The sequence below is a fragment of the Perca flavescens genome, chromosome 3, assembly GCF_004354835.1.
Source record: "Perca flavescens isolate YP-PL-M2 chromosome 3, PFLA_1.0, whole genome shotgun sequence".
Taxonomy (NCBI): Eukaryota; Metazoa; Chordata; class Actinopteri; order Perciformes; family Percidae; genus Perca; species Perca flavescens.
This window is the reverse complement of record NC_041333.1, coordinates 38,327,454-38,348,872: the sequence shown is the minus strand read 5'-3', so window position 1 is coordinate 38,348,872 and position 21,419 is coordinate 38,327,454. Positions and strand designations below refer to the sequence as shown.

Below are 21,419 nucleotides of genomic sequence, written 5' to 3'. Positions count from 1 at the left end.
GCCCATGGCACTCCATACCCACGCAAAGTCACCGCTTTGTGGGTGAATGACTACCAAACGCCGCTGCTCTGACAGAGCTCCAGGGCCTACAGTTCCCCACTTCCTAATGCCAAGTGTGTGTGAGTGAGAGCGCGGTCAGCGAGCTTGTTACGCCAGCAATCTCTTAGCACAGGTTCCAGTTAATCTTAAAATGTGTGTAATTATAATGTGTTGAGTTATTTAAACAAACAATTGGGGGAATAAATGCCGCTTGTCCGTGAGTCTCATTGATAAAGCCTGCGGCTGTATATAGCTCCATCAATGAGAGCTAGCTAGCCTCCTCTTAGAATTCCTCTGAAATTCACAAAAATTCATTAACTTGAAATTGCACACTGTTGTTAGCTTTATAAGATTCTTAGGTAGAGGCTGTATACGTGGCGTGACGAAATTCAAACTGTAAATATACTCGAATTACGCCGAAAATGAAGCTAACTATCCGTGATTTGTAGCTACACATAGTTAGGATTGAAGGGACAGTCACAGCTAACGAAACACCTAGACTTCACAAATATTCATTAACTTGAAATCGGACACCGTTGTCAGGGCAGCGGCGTTTGGTAGTCCATGCTGTGGGCTGCCAGCCGTGACGGAGCTCCAAGTACCACATAGCAGGCCGGGGTCTGTGAAGGAAGGCAGGCCGGGCGACGAGGCAGCACCGGCGCGTGGCGAGGCAGCACCGGCGCGTGGCGAGGCAGCACGAGCGGCTGAACTCCGACACACAGTCTTACCAAATTTGCAATTGGCCATCAATTGTCATAAAACTGCTGAGCTTTATATAGTTGATTTCTCGCTTAAAAAAGTCTCAGAATAAGTGAATTTAATAACGAAATAGCCCGACAAACAATGTATAACTTTGCAGTGTTTGAAATATGAGACCTGCCAGGGCTCGAGAGTGCGACCAATTTGGTAGCAAATGCGAGCAAAATTTGTAAGGGTGCGACTAAGATTTTTCTTTTCTTGTCCTCGCATCCGCTGCCTATCCACAAACAAAGCAATGTCGTTTATATGGATATGGTTTAATGTTGCGTTACATGACCCATTCCTTCTGTAAAGCCGTGCCTGTATTTGGATCTCTCCTCCGCGTAGCCCCGCCGTCATTCACTCACACACCGGCCGGCTCACCTGCAACATGGAGAGACACAGCGCCGCTGGTCCACATGCTGACATTTGTCTACAGTTTTAATTATTATTAACACTAACACACTTTATATTGTTAAGTATGAGAGGGAAACCTGTATTGATACCAGTGTTTCTGCTGTTATTGCGGCCGCCACGGCGAATAACACATTAGAAGTTATTAAATGCAACCAACTTCAGTTCGTTGAGTAATAGCGTGTAAGACGGAGCCTGCTGGATCATAGTTCCTAAAAATGCAGCGCAGTGACGATACAGAGATTTTATAGCCTACACAAGACGGGTGTAACGCCGCTAGTGAGTCAGCCGTCACTCTCTGAGTAGCCTAGCATATGCTTCAGTCCATCGCACTCCCCCAGTCTTTCAGTCATTCTTCTTTTTTTTTTTAAGATTTCGGCCTTTATTTTGATAGGAAAGCTGAAGACATGAAAGGGGAGAGAGGGGGGAATGACATGTAGGAAAGGGCCGCAGGTCGGAGTCGAACCTCTATATACCAACTGAGCTATCCTCTTTCTCTTTTAATCAGTCTGTTATTGTTGTTGAAAACAAGTGAAGGAGCTTTCTCAGATATGACAGATATGATATGACAGATATGATCATATTTATTTTAGATAACTTTCATTTACATGTGTTGCAACTGCATATTTTTAAACTGGTAAAGGAAAGTCTTTGCATTTTATTTTAATCACAATCTGTTTTAATAAAAGAGCTTGTGAAAAGTGGCTTTGACTTTAAACTGAACATTTAGCCCACTTTGTAAAAAAATATAGAGCTATATATCGTGTATCGCCATTCAGCGTTAACGGCGATGCGAGGAAAAATTTGGGTGCACCTAAATTTTGTGCTGGTGCACCTAAATAAAAAAGTTGGGCGCACAAGTGCAACCAAGGCAAAAAGTTAGTCTGGAGCGATGCCTGCTGTCGAGTCTCCCATGTGTTTCTATGTAGTTTGCTCAAACCAATCAGCGCGTAGCATATTCGGAATATTCATGAGCATACCATATTTGGAAGAAAAGCTCTTGTTCCAAATAGAGCCATATTCACAGGGTAGTTAAGGGCCTAATAAAATAGCATTCGGGCAATTTTCAGCCCAACCAATGTTACATACCCCATTAGGAGACCTTAAAAGTCCCATGGCATGAAAATTTCACTTTATGAGGTTTTTTAACATTAATATGCGTTCCCACAGCCTGCCTATGGTCCCCAATTGGCTTGAAATGGTGATAGGTGTAAACCGAGCCCTGGGTATCCTACTCTGCCTTTGAGAAAATGAAAGCTCAGATGGGCCGTTCTGGAATCTTGTTTGTTATGAGGTCATAACAAGCAAGGTTATCTCCCCTTTCTCTGCTTTGCCCGCCCAGAGAATTTGGCCAACCCATGGGAGAGAGACATCATGGCTTTCAAACGAGAAAAGTGGCAGTTGGTCAAGGCCACACCCCCACCCTCCACCTTGCCCCGCCCTCTCTCCTTCTCAATAGCTAGAGACACAAAAATGGCACATCCTAAGGAAAGCTCATTGTGGGACTGGCTCTAGTGGCTGTAATTCTGCACCAAGGCTGAATTTCGGGAAAGCGACTTCAGATACAGTATTAGGGGACCACTAAGGTCTATATAAAATCCTCCAAAGAGCACCATGTCATGGGTCCTTTAAGGAACAGTGTAAAATGCCCTATATAATCATTCTATCACCCCTTTAAGAAAAAAGCGCTTGTGATATCCTTTAAACTACCGTTGCTCATGGAAGTGAATTAGAGTTCAGGGAGAAGATGAAGAGTTATGACCAAAAAAGTCATAAAAACACATTTCCAGGCACTCAAGGTTGGTTACAAAAATACAAGAATTGTTGTTGTTGAAAATTGTTATTAAGGACTTAACTGAACACCAACCTGAGAGTTTCCAGTCTGCAGTGTGGACTCTTCAGTCCAGGAGACATCAGCGCCACTCCTGAATCCTGCAGGTCGTTGTTACTCAGGTCCAGCTCTCTCAGACTAGAGGACTGGGAGCTGAGAACTGAAGACAGAGCTTCACAGCTTCTCTCTGACAGGGTACAAGCACTTAACCTGAAGAGAAATCACCAATACAAAAACAAAAACTATAAAAAAAAATGTCTCTCTAAATAAATTTAATCTAGATAGTTCTGTGTGCACATACAGAGCTTTGTTGGAGGCTTTGACCACTGGCAGCAGTCTCAGAAGTGCCTTCTCTGATGCAGAGTATTTCTTCAGGTCAAACACGTCCAGATCTTTTTCTGATGACAGTAAAATGAAGACCAGAGCTGACCACTGAGCAGGAGACAGTTTATCTGTGGAGAGACTTCCTGAACTCAGGGACTGTTGGATCTCCTCCACTAGAGAACAATCATTCAGTTCATTCAGACAGTGGAACAGATTGATGCTTCTCTCTGCAGACAGATTCTCACTGACCTTCGTCTTGATGTACTTGACTGTATTCTGATTGGTCTGTGAGCTACTTACTGTCTGTGTCATCAGACCCCGTAGGAGAGTCTGATTGGTCTCTAGTGAAAGACCCAGGAGGAAGCGGAGGAACAAGTCCAGGTGTCCATTTGGACTCTGTAAGGCCTTGTCCACAGCACTCTGGTAGAACTGTGAAGATCCATCTTCTCTGGTTTCAGTCTTCTGGGATGTTGATTCTTCTTCTGACAGCAGGTTGACTCCTGAGTTGATGAATGTCAGATGGACATGAAGAGCAGCCAGGAACTCCTGAACACTCAGATGGACGAAGCAGAACACCTTGTCCTGATACAGTCCACTCTCTTCTTTAAAGATCTGTGTGAACACTCCTGAGTACACTGAGGCTTCTCTGATATCAATGCCACTCTCTGTCAGGTCTGATTCATAGAAGATCAGGTTGCCTTTCTGCAGCTGCTCAAAAGCCAGTTTTCCCAGGGACTCAATCATCGTCCTGGTCTCTGGACTCCAGTGTTGATCTATCTCAGTTTTTCCATGATATTTGATGTTTTTCTGTTTGGACTGAACCACTAGGAAGTGAATGTACATCTCAGTCAGGGTCTTGGGCAGCTTTCCTCCCTCACTGGTTTTCATCATCTTCTCCAGAACTGTAGCAGTGATCCAGCAGAAGACTGGGATGTGGCACATGATGTGGAGAATTCGTGATGTCTTGATGTGGGAGATGATTCTGCTTGCCTGCTCCCCATCTGTGTATCTCTTACTGAAGTACTCCTCCTTCTGTTGGTCAGTGAACCCTCTGACCTCTGTCACCATGTCAACACAATCAGCAGGGATCTGATTGGCTGCTGCAGGCCGTGTGGTTATCCAGAGGCGAGCAGAGGGAAGCAGTTTTCCCCTGATGAGGTTTGTCAGCAGCACATCCACTGAGGTGGACTCTGTAACATCAGTCAGGACCTCAGTGTTGTGGAAGTCCAGAGGAAGTCGACACTCATCCAGACCGTCAAAGATGAACACAACCTGGAACTCTTCAAACCTGCAGATTCCTGCTTCTTTGGTTTCACTAAAGAAGTGATCAACAAGTTCCACCAAGCTGTACTTTTTCCCTTTCAGCCCATTCAGCTCTCTGAAAGTGAATGGAAATATGAACTGGATGTCCTGGTTGGCTTTGCCTTTAGCCCAGTCCAGAGTGAACTTCTGTGTTAAGACTGTTTTCCCGATGCCAGCCACTCCCTTTGTCATCACTGTTCTGATTGGTTCAGCTCTTCCAGTTGGGGTTTTAAAGATGTCTTCACATCTGATTGTTGTTTCTGGTCTGTGTGGTTTCCTGGATGCTATTTCAATCTGTCTGACCTCATGTTCTTCATTGACCTTTAAAGTCCGTCCATCGGTGATGTAGATCTCTGTGAACATCTTATTCAGAAGGGTTGGGTTTCCTGCTTTAGCAATCCCCTCAAACACACACTGGAACTTCTTCTCCAGGTTGGACTTGACTTTGGGGCGGGATACTGCAACACGAGTTCCTGAATAAACAAACAACAAATTACATCAGAGACTCTAAACATAGAAGGCTGTATAAGTTTTAAGAAAAACAGCCTTGGATCTGATGCAGATGTGTGCAGTCTAGTATACATATATATAATTTTTCCCATTTTGACTTAATTTCCTCTTTCCATCATGTTAAATCTTAAATTGTCTTACTGTTCTGCAGACAGTCAGCCAGCTCCTCCTGCTCCATTCTCCTCAGGAAATGCAGTGTGATCTTCAGAAATGCGTCTCTGCTGCTCCTAGTCTGATCTTCATCCTCACGGTCCAACACATCTTCAGCCTTCTTCTGACTCTCTAATAATTCTGGGTAATCTGGATTCAGAACCTTCTGGATCTTCTTCAGTTCATTCTTCACAAAGGTGACAATGTTGTCCTCCAGCAGCTGAAACAGAACGATGAACTGAACATGTAATGTAAAGAACTAGGGGTGTGACCTGACACTTAGCTCACAAGACGAGACACAAGATTGGGTTCATGAGAACGAGACGAGATTTTAACACTATTTCGAAAATAACCTAAATGATGAAATATGACTTTTATTCAATTGAAAGTCACAAAATGAAAAATGAGCACCGCGAAAGGTTTTGCCACAAACTCGAATGGCTTCTCTCCTGTATAACAAACCTCTTCAGACCTAATAATTAAATTTGACTTGATTTATAGTATCAAATCATAACAAGAGTCATCTCAAGATATGGCCAGGTTGGCTCAGTGGATAGAACAGGCACACATATACTGAGAGGTCTATGCATTGACACATTGAAGTCCAGGGTTCAAATCTGACCTGTGACGATTTCCTGCATGTTCTCTCACCTAGCAGTCCTGTCAAAAAAATTAAATGCAGAAAAGCCCCCAAAAATTATCTTTAAAAAAAAGAGTTATCTCAAGACACTTTACAGATGGAAGACCCAACAATTCCAATAATTCCCCCAAGAGCAAGCATTTAGTGCAACAGTGGCAAGGAAAAACTCCCTTTTAGGGAGAAACCTCAGACAGACCCAGACTCTTGGTAGGTGCTGTCCAACGGTGCCGGTTGAGGGTACGATGAACAGTGGCAATTATAGTAACAATAAAGATAATGGAACTATGACTAGAAATAGTAGTTGTAGTAGTTCATGGCGCAGCAGGGCACTGCAGTGCATAGCGGGACGTAGCAGGGCACTGCAAAAATAACTGCGGCGTCTCTCTACTCCCAAACCCGTGCCTACAACCTATTAATAAAAAATTATTCATTTCTTACAATGCACTATAACTTTTATTCTTGTATTTGTTTCTTATTCTTTTTTAGCCTTTTTTTCATGACCGTTTTTAATTGCTCTTTAATGTTTTATGTAAAGCACTTTAAAGTGCCTTGTTGCTGAAAGGTACAATAGAGATAAATTTGCCTTGCCTGTATGACTTCAGCCTGTCAGTCTGTAACAAAGGCATATCAATGTTTTTGTCTTGTGGCTGTCAGTGAGTTACCAACTTCCACCTGTCTCAGAAGTTAAATATTAACTGCACGGTATCTCGCTATTAACAGTGACTTCGAAGGTAGTCGTTGTAGTTCATGTCATAGCAGGGCACATCGTGTCATACTGAGTAGTGCAGTCTCCTATACCGGATCCTGACTACTTTGTGCGTATGAACATCACAGCAGGACGTTGCGGGATGAAACGTGGCGCTGCAGAGCACGGGTGGATGCGGCGGACGCAGCAGGATGCGGCTGGACATTGCAGGGAATCGCAGAGCTATGCTCTGCTAAGAAGAAACATAAGGACTCCGGGGAGTAAACTCCCCAGAGCTAGGTTAGTAACAAGCAGTTCTGGGACAGGATGCATAGAAAAGGAAACAAATGAAAACATTGATGAGAGGCTGTACTGGCCTGCCTCCCTCTACTCTCGCTATATTATTGATTATATAATAAATAAATCTGATGATTACGAAGAGAAGCGGGTGGGCCGGGTTAGGCGGACGCTGCAACTCCTCACTCCTTAACTATAAGCTTTATCAAAGAGAGTTTTCAGTTTACTCTTAAATGTGGTGACGGTGTCTGCCCCCCGAACCCAGACTGGGAGCTGGTTCCACAGGAGAGGAGCCTGGTAGCTGAAGGCTCTGGCTCCCATTCTACTTTTAGAGACTCTAGGAACCACAAGTAACTCTGCATTCTGGGAGCACAGTGCTCTAGTGGGACAAAAAGGTACTAAGAGCTGTTCTAGATAGGATGGTGATTGACCATTTAGGGCTTTGTAGGTCAGGAGAAGGACTTTAAAGTCAATCCTGAATTTTACAGGAAGCCAATGCAGCGAAGCTAATACAGGAGAAATATGATCTCTTTTCTTAGTTCTGGTCAGAACACGTGCTGCAGCATTCTGGTTCAGCTGGAGAGTCTTAAGGGACTTATTTGAGCAACCTGACAGTAGGGAATTACAATAGTCCAGCCTGGAAGTAACGAATGCATGGACTAGTTTTTCAGCATCGTTTTGAGACAGGATATTCCTAATTTTGGCAATGTTAGGAAGATGAAAAAAGGCTGTTCTCGATGTTTGTTTTAGATGGGTGTTAAAGAATATATCCTGATCAAAAATAACTCCTAGATTTCTGACAGTAGTGCTGGAGGCCAGGGCAACACCATCCAGAGTAGCTATATCTGTAGATAAAGAAGTTCGGAGGTGTTTAGGGCCCAGCACAATAACTTCAGTTTTGTTAGAGTTTAACATCAGAAAATTGTAGGTCATCCAGGATTTTATATCTTTAATGCATGCTTGAAGTTTAGCTAACTGACTGGTTTCGTCTGGTTTGATTGACAAGTATAATTGGGTGTCATCCGCATAACATTGATAAATAATTGAGTGTTTCCTAATAATATTACCAAGAGGAAGCATATATAAGGAGAATAGAATTGGTCCCACCACTGTGCCTTGTGGAACGCGATGGCTAACTTTAGTGTACTTGGAGGATTCATCATTAACATTAACAAATTGAGATTGATCAGAGAAATAGGACTTAAACCAGTTTAGTGCAATTCCTTTAATTCCGACTAAGTGTTCTAATCTCTGTAACAGGATTGTATGGTCAATAGTGTCAAATGCAGCACTAAGATCTAGTAAAACAAGTATGGTGACAAGTCTTTTGTCTGCAGCAGTTAGAACGTCGTTAGTAATTTTCACCAGTGCCGTCTCTGTGCTATGATGCTTTCTAAATCCTGATTGAAAGTCTTCAAATAAACTATTGCTATGGAGAAAATCACATAACTGATTAGCAACTACCTTCTCAAGAATCTTGGAGAGAAAGGGAAGGTTAGATATAGGTCTGTAGTTTGCTAAGACCTCAGGATCGAGGGTGGGTTTTTTCAGAAGAGGTTAGACTAGAGAGGAGAGTGTCTGTGGCAGCGTTGGGAGGCATGAGTAAAAAGAGTTAGATGGAGGGAGGGTTGATAAAGTACATGACGCCAGAGAAGAAGGCGAGAGTGAACGAATATTATAGGTATAGCAGGGCTTGACATAAGCAATGGCCCGATGGCCCGGGGCCAATAAAAACGTATGTCGGGCAGGTTGCAGCCACAGACAGTAGCTCTGTCTGCTGCATCAGCAAACGTCATACAAAGTGGCACGAAGCGTGTGAATGTTAACATTTCACATTTTCACCTCTGGTAATTTATAACCAATTCATTTGGATACAAGCGTTGCATTTTGGAAGATAGATTGGACTCTGAACAGCGATGCCCGCGCTGCGCGCACACACACACACAGCAGGGCCGTTGTGTGTGCGTTACTTCACGCAGCACATGTAACTGACTGGAAACGTAACCGAGGATTATTTACCGCCGATGGTGCAGATGAACTAACGCTACACTTGTTACTGTAAGTAAGTAGCCTACAATAAAACCTCCATGATTAAAGAGTCAATACTTATCAATAACCCACCTACCTGTTGTACAGGAAGAAACACATAGAAAGCGATATCTCAGTCTGCTCTGTCTGCGCTGTCCACTCTGGTCCATCGCACTGTGCAAACACAGCTCTACTCTGCAAATAGCGACTTTACAAACGAGCTAAAATGAAAGATGTCAGTTTGTAGTCTAACTGTTTATCTTAATTTGCAACCAATCTTGAACTTTGGACAAACTCTTGTAAACGTAGCTGCTGTCTAAACGAGCTATCCTCTCCGCTGGAGCGATAAAACTATGGAGGTATTTTAAGACCAAAACAAATACATGTGGCTATTTAATATGCACGTGAATGACACTGCGTTCTTCATTCTTGATGATGTTGCCAGTTGTATTAATTAGCAACAACATTGTCTTATTTCAAATTAGGCATACAGGACTAATCTGAGATCATTTTCTAGTTAAGTAGCCTATCTAGTTATCATTATGGATTTTCCATGTTTTTAGAGGTTTGCTTACACTAATACATGTAACAAATATAGCATTAATTTAGTAAGAAAGTGAAAATATCAAACAAGAAGATGCTATTAGGTATAATTTTATTTTCTTTATTTGAAAGTCCGGCCCCTGGAGTGTCTGCTTAAAAAAATTCTGGCCCTTGGAAAAATTTAGTTGATGACCCCTGGTCTAGCTTTGCTGCTAATAGCACAACATCCAGTGGCAGTGGCTAGCTGGGTTAGAACCATTTTCTAAAGCTTTATAGTAGGTGCGGCGTATATTTTCCTGCGTTTTTGTCCTTTTCCAATCACACCTATGATATTTCATTCAGGGCCAGTAAAAATGTAGAAGGGGCCAGCAAAACTCTGATATACTGGCCCCGGGGGCCAGCAAAACTCTGATATACTGGCCCCGGGGGCCAGTGGGGATTATTTTTTATGTTGAGCCCTGGGTATAGTGTCTCTTGAGATATGGTTGTGAGCTTGGGAGAGTGGGAGAGAGAAAGAGATGAAGAAATGGTCTGAGGTATGGAGTGGAGTAACAGTGAGGTTGGTTGTAAAGCAATGACGAAGGAAGTCTCTGCTGAGTTCAATGACACCTCACACAAGACGCCACCTTAAACGGTTCAAATGTTATGAAAGGGGTCGTGGCCTGAGTAAGTGAGCGTGGTTAAAGTATAGGGGGCGGCTCAGTATCACATGTAGACCACACATGATAAGTTTCATGTAAATCGGATGATGTTTGTGATATAAGGCAGATTTCCTGTTGTCATAAACAAAAGTCAATTTTGGCCAGTAGATGTCCTCAGACCTGGACCTTTGTCACTTATGAGAAATTTTGTGTAGATACGACAACGTACACTCAAGTTACAACAACTTCTTTGTTCATCGATAAATGCTCAAAATGGCTGCCATGACCACACCGTTGGAAGAAAGGTTTTGCTTTTAATAACTTTTGCTCGTTAAGGTCTTTACATGACACAGACCGAATTTGAAGTTGATCAGATGAAATCTCTAGGAGGAGTTTATTAAAGTATAGCACATATTGTTTTGGGTGTACCTCCTGTTGCCACTAGGGGGCACTATGACTTTGAGCCAATTGGACAATGTACACTCAAGTTACACCCACTTCCTGTTTTGACGGCGAAACGCACAAATTGGCCACCCCGCCATGGCCATGCCCTATGATGAAAAGTTTTTCTTTTAATACCTTTTCACCTTTAACGTATTAAGATGGCAAAGACCAAATTTGAAGTTGATTGGATGAAATCTGTAGGAGGAGTTTGTCAAAGTACGGCATGTGGAAATGGCCAAAATCGCACTAATTTCGGACTGTCAGTTAAAAATGGTGGACTTCCTGTTGGGTTTAGGGTATGGCTCCAGTGACATTTTTTACGTCTTGACATGTGTAGCAAGTTTCGTGAGTCTACGATAAATGTACTGCAGGGGCTCAATTCTTTGAGTTTTGTAGGGGGTGCTAGCGAGCCATTTTTGTGTGCCTATTCCCGAAACCCTTAAAATATAAAATTTTTCACCAGGCCTGATGCGTGTAGGGCTGTTTTTTGCTCAAAAATGACGTTCAAATATTCCCTCTAAAATAACACAGAGTATTCGAACTATTCGAACATCTGGTTGAGCATGCATCCAAGGTAGCGCGCAAAATCGTGATGTCAAAATGATGCAATATCCAGCCGAGCCGAGGTCGCGCAAGGCTCTTTTTTTTCAGCGGCGCGCGACAAAGCGGAAACAGAAGGCCTGAATGAGTTTGCCAACAACCGGATGTCAGGACTCTCAGAGTGACTGCACGTCTCTCTGGTAAACTTACTGGGTTAAGATGAGTTCTTTTATGGTGAATGAAAGGCTCGATCAGACGAAGTAGCTCATCCAATCAGATCGAGGCATTGACGGCAATGCTGCTGCCAGTTCTGCTGTTGTTTACCTTTTTCTTCTTCTTCTAGTCCGTAGAAAGAGCAACGTCGGTAGCCTTTGCTCATTAGCGCCACCTCTGTTCAGGAGAAGACTGCAGCTAGTGTCACGACCACCAGCGCAGGTATAAATAGTCACGGAGATCTCATGATGTCACATTTGTATGCGCCAGCTGGGCTGCATCCAGTATTTTACGGCTTTCAGGCGCGCTAGCAAAGCAGACAGCCAGACAGCCTCTGCTACCGCGAGCGTTTTTTTCCACTTTTTTTTTTTTTTAATTCAAATATTAATTTTCACCTTCGAAATTCGTTTTTGAAAAACTATTCGAATATATATTCGAATATAGAATATTTGTTGACAGCCCTAGATGCGTGTGCAAACTTTGAGTTTGATAAGGTCCCCAAAAATGCGATGCATTGCGCAGGAAAAAAAGAAAGAAGAATAATAATAATTCCTTCAGTTTTAATAGGGTCTTCACCGCTGTCGGCGCTCGGCCCTAATAATGAACCTGAAAATGAGCATAATATGGGCACTTTAATCTTGCGCACACCTCTTCAATACAACATATGATTCATCAGGCTGAAGGTATGCTGGTCTGAACAGAGCAGCATGGAGACTGTTGGGATCTGAATGGTAGTTTAGCATTTAATCTGTAGTTAATAGTGAAACCTGAGTTTGTACATGTACACACCATAAATATGGAGTCCAGGTCTGTTTGATGCAGCTGGGCAGACTGACCACCGAGGCCCTCTGATCTCTCCTGTTGATCTCTGGAGAAAACATCAAGTTTACTGACATTCAATTACTCAAATCTGCACACAGCTTATTAAAGGTGTTCTGATATGGTATCAGGTATATATTCAATCAGAATGTCATCATGCTCATCTATCAGATTTTATTGGACTCATGATCAAACTCAAAACTTGACAGCTTCTTCCTTCTCAGCCAACAAAAAAAATCAATTGTAACTTCTGGTTTCAGTTGTTTTTTATGGAGCCCCCAAAGGGTCACTGTGAGATTTTTAAATCTGATTTGTAAATCAATGACTGTGATAACCTAAGACATGGCTCTCCACTGTGCATCAGTAAATTATCTGTTATTAATTAAAATATCAGTATCTTGCTGGATGTTATAGTCCTGGTATCACTGGGCATCAGATCTAAACCACATTTTGTGGCATCGTCAAACGTCGATTATGAAGCTCTGAGAGTCTGATAATAACAAAGTTTTAAATTCTTACCTTTCATCAACAGCTTGTCCATCTTTAAACTGAATAAGACGATCCATAGACCGGTCACTCTTCATGGACACACAGCTGGGTTCAGGTCCAGGTTTCTGCTGCTGCATCCTGATACAAACAGTGGACAGACAGTTGATCAGTAACTGTTCACCTAAATGTAATCTGATCAACGATGCTGTCTCATCTCAGTCGTTGGCTCTTTCTTGACTAATAAAGTAAGAAGTTAATTTTATTTATATATTTATACAGTAGGTGTACACTGTGATGTCACTGCTGACACATTATATCGTTGAGTCCTACAACAGACTACGAAGCTCTGGACTAAGTCCGGATTCTTCTTCTCAGGTCAGTCAGATAATTACAAATAATTTCATCAGCAGCTTGTCCATCTTTAAACTGAATAAGGCGACCCATAAACCAGTCACTCTTCATGGACACACAGCTGGGTTCAGATCCTGGTTCAGGTCTTTGCTGCAGACTAATGAAAAATAATAGTTTTAACTATTTACATTCATTTATTTGCTCTGTTTTATTAATATATCAATAATAATAATATACAAATCTCATTTTGAGAATTGAGTGTCAGGATTAATACTATAAATGGATCTCTCTCAGAGTAGATCATGTTGTGAACATGTGAACTTTTCTTAGTGCTGCACTCTGAAGTAGAAGCTCACGTCACTTTGACTCAACATGAGTCTGATGACTTTAGACTCAAGTTCACACAATCAAAAAATTAACAACAATGACTTGTGATTTCACTTGGACTTGATAAACCCAAGGATTTAATATGATCTTTTACATTTTTTTATTGTTGCAATGAATCAACTCTTCATGTTCCTGAAAACCGATGGACTTTCAGTAGTTGTGAGAAAGGTGTTTGGCAGTTCAGAGCTGAGGTGGTTCTGGTCCTGGTATCACTGGGCATCAGATCAAAACCACTTTATGTGGCATCGCCATACCTCGACTATGTAGCTCTGAGAGAGTCAGATAATAACAAAAAAAATTCACTTTTAAATTCTTACCTTTCATCAACAGCTTGTCCATCTTTAAAGTAAATAAGACGACCCATAGACCGGTCACTCTTCATGGACACACAGCTGGGTTCAGGTTCAGGTTTCTGTTGCTGCATCCTGATACAAACAAAGACAGTGGATGAGTAACTATTTACCAAAATGTAATCTGATGAAAGTTGCTGTCTCATCTCAGTAGATAATCAGTCGTTGGCGCTTTTCTTACTAATAAAGTATATAGTTAATATAATATACATATATATTCAGTGTGAATCATGATGGTGGAGTGATGTGAGTGCTGAGCTCTAACATGGAGAAGAGTCCATCATCATCTCACCTCTGAGCTTTGGTCTGGCTGTCATGGTCCCCACACAGAGTGGTTTTAGAGGGAGGGGCTCCCTCCTCTCTGTCCTCACACTGACTCATAGCAGAGTCCTCACCTGCTGGGAGACATGACCTCTGTTACTATAACAAGCTTTTCATCACAGGACACATTAGTCTCTCATTCCTCTCTAACATGTCACAGATACTGTAGAAAACAGAGAATCAGCTCTTTCCATCAGACACACTGAGCAGGTCCATTGAAGGACTCTGAGTCTCTGGGACACTTGACACATGGACCGTGTAAACAGCTTTCAGTCAAACCAAGTCTGTCTCAGTGTTGGAAGATGTCTGTGTTTTAGTTACAGTAAATGGATCACCAAGCTGTCTGACCAGTTCTGACATTCTTGCATTTTTCACTGATGACAGACTCTCTTACACACACACACACAAACATCAACATGCCCTTCCCAACACTCACATAGTCTGTGACTGCACAGATCTGATGTTAGTGCAACTTATCTCAACTCCACACCAACCTAGGTGCTGCATTATCAATGTTATACCTTATGTCTGCAACGTATGCTTACATTTCAAAGAATCTCAACTCTCATGGCTTCCCTCGCCATCTTCAACTCTTGTGTGGTTTAGCCACCTGTAGTTACATCAACATCTTCCTCATTCTCACTCTCTCATGCACACTCTTGCGTGTTCACACACACACACACACACACACACACACACACACACACACACACACACACACTTTACTGCACTACTTTAAGTACATCTAGCTTACTAACAAAGTAATTTGAAAGAGTGTATTGATACTTTTATTGCAGTACAGAATGATCTTATGGTAATTCTGTAATGCAGTAAAAGTACAAACAACTCACTGTCAAATTACAACTGTGTTTTGGATCAGATGTACCACGGCCAAGTTGATCAAAGCTGTCTGACCAGTTTGGACTCTCCCTGTTTTTCACTGATGTGAACTCAGAGAACATTCTGCTGTTGTTTAGACCTGAGAACTACCAACAGTAATACATGCTAATCATTCTCAAACCATCTCCTTTAACTCAGATGGACACTCATTAGAATCATAGTCTATCTCTAAAAATCTGAAGAACAACCCAGAAAGAACCATTTCTTCTGTCCAGTCAAACAGATTGAATCAAAGTGATTCTGTTCATCAACCATTTCCAGATTCCTCTGGTCAGATTCTCACCTGCTGAAGTCTCTTCAGGTCACTTCCAGACACTTTCCTCCTTCATGTGTCGAGGAAACTCTGGGAGAGAAGAAGCTGCTCATTGGCCCTCGTCAGTCCTGGTGTCGATGTGCATTTGATCTGAAGACGCCGTCACAGTTCATAACTTCAGAGTCAGAGAGACGTCAGAACCAGTCCAACCTGTCCACACACCCAGTCAGTGTGAGAGAAGTCCCCCATCAGATGATGGAGTTCTACTATCTGTCCACTAGATGGAGCTAACTGACCATCTAATGAGATAAAGATCAGCAACTGGTACAGCAGCAGATATCTCTCCAAGTGGCCTCCATGTCACATATTACTTTGATACTTTAAGTATATTTACCTGTTAATATTTACTACATTAATACTTTTTTTTACACTGCTTGTTTTTGTCCAACATTTACCTTTACAAAATCTCCAAATTAAAACAATAAAAGCATCTTTCTCCTGACTGCAGCTCGCAAATCAACACAGCAAAAGCAGCGGCGTTAAAAAAAAATGTACCCCCGCCCCTCAAAGTGATTAATGATGCTTCACCAATAGACCATATATTATATACCTAAAATAGAAGTATTAAACTCTACTGGCCGGCTACATTGCACACGTAACATAAGCAGAGCTGATGTTCCAACACTACGCTTCCACCATAACCATCAGACTGGAGACAGCAGGCAGAGAGCAGCGTAGTGGTGCATATGCTCCACACAGATCCAATCTACAAGGTAGAAACAGGACAGGCTTCTATTTAGAGTTTTACCAGAGGTGTGTGTGGCCCTTTCACACAGAAATGGATCATAAAGTGTCTATATTTCTTTTAAATTAAACTACCGATATACAGGAAATGACTTAATGACTGTCAGTGAGCGTGTTGGCAGTTTGGTTTGGAGAGTTTGTGTTTTTATTTCTTGTTTCCCTCCCCTGCGTCCTCTGACAACAGCTGACAGATTAGATAGATTAGATAGATAGTAGATTAGATTTGGCACATTTTCTTTTGTTTGAATTATATTTTATGTTTTTTTATTTTCTCTCACGATCGCTTACCACTGTGATATTGATAAGTGTTGTGATTTACGCATTTACAGCATTGGCTATTTTTTTCCAGCTTTCCTTCCTGTTTTAGACTGTTTAAACAGCTTTCAGTCAAACCAAGTCTGTCTCAGGTTTGGAAGATGTCTGTGTTTTAGTTACAGTAAATGGATCACCAAGCTGTCTGACCAGTTCTGCTTGCATATTTCACTGATGACAGCCTCTCACACACACACACACACACACACACACACACACACACACACACACACACACACACACACACACACACACACACACATCTACATGCCCTTCCCAACACTCACATAGTCTGTGACTGCACAGATCTGATGTTAGTGCAACTTATGTCAACTCCACACCAACCTAGGTGCTGCATTATCAATGTTATACCTTATGTCTGCAACATATGTTTAAGTTTAAAAGAATCTCAACTCTCATGGCTTCCCTCGCTATCTTGAACTCTTGTGTTGTGTAGCCACCCGCGTAGTTACGTTGCCATCTTCCTCATTCTCACTCTCTCACGCACACCCCTGCATGTTCACACACACACACACACACACACACACACACACACACACACACACACACACACACACACACACACACACTTTTACTGCACTCAGTAATTTTACTTTGATAGTTTAAGTACATTTAGCTGATAATACTTTTTCTCCTTTTACCAAAGTAAGAATTTCAAAGCCAAACTTTAACTTCTGTTTATTGATACTTTTACCGCAGTACAGAATGATGTCACGGTAATTCTATAATGCAGTAAAAGTACAAACAACTCACTGCCAAAGTACAACTGTGTTTTGGATCCAATGTACCACGGCCAAGTTGATCAAAGCTGTCCGACCAGTTTTGACTCTCCCGACCAGTTTTCACTGATGTGAACTCAGAGAACATTCTGCTGTTGTTTAGACCTGAGAACTACCAACAGTAATACATGCTAATCATTCTCAAACCATCTCCTTTAACTCAGATGGACACTCGTTTAAAGAGGAGAGAGATGACCTCTCTCACTATAACCAGCTTTTCATCACAGGACACATTAGTCTCTCATCCCTCTCTAACATGTCACAGATACTGCAGAAAACGCTTGATGGTGTTTTAAGGCCACATCGTCTCCTTCCAGGCAGCGCTGCAACAGTTGACTTGAAGGCACCTAACCCTAAACATGATCTAATCCTAGTGCCTTCCAGGCAGCGCTGCCTGGAAGGCGACGTTGGGGGCTTAAAACACCGTAAACGTAGAAGACAGTGAATCAGCTCTTTCCATCAGGCACACTGAGCGGAGGCCTGTACAACCAGCCAAGATTTGGTTTTACCGAGGTAACTTCAGGTACAACACAGGGTTTTGGGTATCATGACGGTGGATCACTTGTTACTGGGTTAAATCGCTTTGGTCACTTATGCTGAACACCTAACCTGGTCGGGGGATCAGAGATCCACCGGTGTAAAAGCACCGCCTAATGACCAATCAATACTCAGTAGAGAACAGCGTCACCGTTCTTAGAAGATCAGGTGGAGCTCGGTGCGCGGAGAGAGAGAGGTGAGCTCATAAATGTTAAAACATTTAGAGACCAACAACACCGTTAACATTCCCTGATGGGTATTTTTATGAAAGATATAGATTTTCAGCAAAGGGAACTACGTATAGGCTATTTGTCGGCTTGTTGAGCCATGTGTTGCCAATGCCACACATCGGTTTGAATTATATTTTATGTTTTTTTATTTTCTCTCACGATCGCTTACCACTGCCAGGGTTGCAACTGAAATAATAGGCTAAAGCAACAATTGTTCATGGAAAGCACAAGTGTAATTATGGTCAGATCTTGTGCCTGACTGATGGGGAAGTGATATTGATAGGAGTTGTGATTCACGCATTTATAGTGTCGGCTATTTTCTTGCCAGCTTTCCTTCCTGTTGTAGGAAGCAGCGACTGTATTGCGTTTTGTCTGTAAAACCGTGACTGTGTTCTTCATATTTATGTAGAATTATAGTTTGCTCTTCTTATGTAAAATATGCAGGTCTGGTAGATGTTGCGATGCGATTGGTCATGCTGTGCGAACACTGCCTCTGTTATGTGAACGCGCCCGTCGCTGAATTGGGAAACCCTGGGTTGATTGAACTAGTTGTTAACCACCGTCGTAGCACAGCTTATGTGGGACCGCGGTTTTAGGTCAGGTGAAGCCGGGTAACTGAAAAGCATGTTGATCTGGATCCGTAGTACAGGACTCAGGTCCATCGAAGGACTCGGAGTCTCTGGGACAGTTGACACATGGACCGTGTAAACAGCTTTCAGTCAAACCAAGTCTGTCTCAGTGTTGGAAGATGTCTGTGTTTTAGTTACAGTAAATGGATCACCAAGCTGTCTGACCACTTCTGACACTCCTTCCATTTTTCTCTGATGACAGACGCTACTTTGTAATATTCCCCTCCCCTAGTATGCTCAACTGTTATTTCTTCCCAACTTTATTGTCACACACTTTTTGCACATCTACTGATCTACGTCGCTGTCTAGACCACATTCTGCACTAACTGTATATTAACTCTTTACTACATCTCAGCATTTATATAGACTGTCTATTCATGCATATTGTATTATTACTGATCTACATCACTAGCTAGACCACCATTTGCACTAACTGTATATTGTCTTTTCTCTACATTCAGCATTTATATTACTGCTTACTGTGTTATTACTGATCTACCTCACTTAATAGACCACAACCTGCACTAATATTATTGACTTCACACTACACTTTAGCATTTATCTAGACTGTCTATTCATATCTATTGTGTTACAACTGATTCTACTTCACTAACTAGACCACTAGACTAACTGTTTATTGACTCATTACACCATCGACTCTTTACACCATCTCAGCAGTGATATTTACTCTCTGATCATGTATTGCATATCCATCGACTTACTTACACCTCACTACGTACCAGCATTTGTAATGCCCACTTAATCTGCACTTTATGTAGCATATTGTATTATGTGTTATTGTACTGTATTGAATGTGAAACTATTTGTTGTCTTGCACGCCTATGCTTTTCTTGGCCAGGTCACCGTTGCAAATGAGAACCTGTTCTCAACAGCCTACCTGGTTAAATAAAGGTTAAATAAATAAAAAGACACACACACACACACACACACACACACACACACACACACACACACACACACACACACACACATCTACATCCCCTTCCTGACACTCAGATAGTCTTTGACTGCACAGATCTGATGTTATACCTTATATCTGCAACGTATACTTAAGTTTCAAAGAATCTCAACTCTCATGGCTTCCCTCGCCATCTTCAACTCTTGTGTGGTGTAGCCACCCACGTAGTTACATCAACATCTTCCTCATTCTTACTCTCTCACGCACACCACTGCATGTTCACTCACACACACACACACACACACACACACACACACACACACACACACACACACACACAACTTTAACTTGTACTAACAAAGTCATTTGTTGGTACTTTTACTGCAGTACAGAATGATGTTACGGTAATTCTGTAATGCAGTAAAAGTACAAACAACTCACTGTCAAAGTACAACTGGGTTTAGGATCAGATGTACCACGGCCAAGTTGATCAAAGCTGTCTGACCAGTTTGGACCCTCCCTGTTTTTCACTGATGTGAACTCAGAGAACATTCTGCTGTTGTTTAGACCTGAGAACTACCAACAGTAATACATGCTAATCATTCTCAAACCATCTCCTTTAACTCAGATGGACACTCATTAGAATCATAGTCTATCTCTAAAAATCTGAAGAACAACCCAGAAAGAACCATTTCTTCTGTCCAGTCAAACAGATTGAATCAAAGTGATTCTGTTCATCAACCATTTCCAGATTCCTCTGGTCAGATTCTCACCTGCTGAAGTCTCTTCAGGTCACTTTCCAGACACTTTCCTCCTTCATGTGTCGAGGAAACTCTGGGAGAGAAGAAGCTGCTCATTGGCCCTCGTCAGTCCTGGTGTCGATGTGCATTTGATCTGAAGACGCCGTCACAGTTCATAACTTCAGAGTCAGAGAGACGTCAGAACCAGTCCAACCTGTCCACACACCCAGTCAGTGTGAGAGAAGTCCCCCATCAGATGATGGAGTTCTACTATCTGTCCACTAGATGGAGCTAACTGACCATCTAATGAGATAAAGATCAGCAACTGGTACAGCAGCAGATATCTCTCCAAGTGGCCTCCGTGTCACATATTACTTTGATACTTTAAGTACATTTACCTGTTAATATTTACTACCTTAATACTTTATTTACACTGCTTGTTTTTGTCCAACATTTACCTTTACATGTAGCGCTCCCTCACTCTTGGCTGAGAAGAAAATCTCCAAATTAAAACAATAAAAGCATCTTTCTCCTGACTGCAGCTCGCAAATCAACACAGCAAAAGCAACAACGTTAAAAATGAATTTAAATATCTTCTCACATCTGTTGACGGGTCTCTAGAGCACAGGCGGCGCCCAACCTGTGTGACCTCATGTTGCAGTGGATTGTGGGATACGCTTCATGCTGGAAGCTGCACTTTATATTCTAGCTGGAAGGAAATAAAAGGGGGGTGCGTGGGATTGCCCCCTTTCTGGTCTACATGTCCCTGCCTCTGCTGATTTATTTTTATGTCCGGTGGTGACAAAATGTACCCCCCCCCTCCCCCAAAGTGATTAATGATGCTTCACCAATAGACCATATATTATATACCTAAAATAGAAGTATTTAAACTCTACTGGCGGCTACATTGCACGCGTAACATAAGCAGAGCTGATGTTCCAACACTACGCTTCCACCATAACCATCAGACTGGAGACAGCAGGCAGAGAGCAGCGTAGTGGTGCATATGCTCCACACAGATCCAATCTACAAGGTAGAAACAGGACAGGCTTCTATTTAGAGTTTTACCAGAGGTGTGTGTGGCCCTTTCACACAGAAATGGATCATAAAGTGTCTATATTTCTTTTAAATTAAACTACCGATATACAGGAAATGACTTAATGACTGTCAGTGAGCGTGTTGGCAGTTTGGTTTGGAGAGTTTGTGTTTTTATTTCTTGTTTTTGTGTCCTCTGACAAC

The 21,419-nt window shown here is 42.1% G+C and overlaps 3 protein-coding genes and 1 long non-coding RNA gene across 4 annotated transcripts in view; 2 read left to right on the top strand and 2 right to left on the bottom strand.

Annotated features, from left to right (window-relative positions):
* LOC114552945 (heterochromatin protein 1-like) overlaps positions 1-21,419 on the top strand; it is a 600,023-nt gene that overhangs the window by 474,379 nt on the left and 104,225 nt on the right. The gene's annotated exons all lie outside the window — the stretch shown is intronic.
* Positions 1-21,419, top strand: part of LOC114553107 (NACHT, LRR and PYD domains-containing protein 3-like) — a 582,600-nt gene that overhangs the window by 460,060 nt on the left and 101,121 nt on the right. The window lies entirely within an intron of this gene.
* LOC114551846 (protein NLRC3-like) overlaps positions 1-21,419 on the bottom strand; it is a 101,713-nt gene that overhangs the window by 7,420 nt on the left and 72,874 nt on the right. The window contains exon 11 of the mRNA XM_028572730.1: positions 3,059-3,232. Coding sequence (XP_028428531.1) covers positions 3,059-3,232 — 174 coding nt within the window. The remainder of the gene's footprint in view (positions 1-3,058; positions 3,233-21,419) is intronic.
* LOC114553137 (uncharacterized) lies at positions 13,790-20,734 on the bottom strand. Its single transcript, XR_003692246.1, has 3 exons — positions 20,214-20,734; positions 14,028-14,130; positions 13,790-13,810 (listed from the first exon to the last, which is right to left on the bottom strand). It is a non-coding gene; the product is annotated as an uncharacterized LOC114553137 (long non-coding RNA).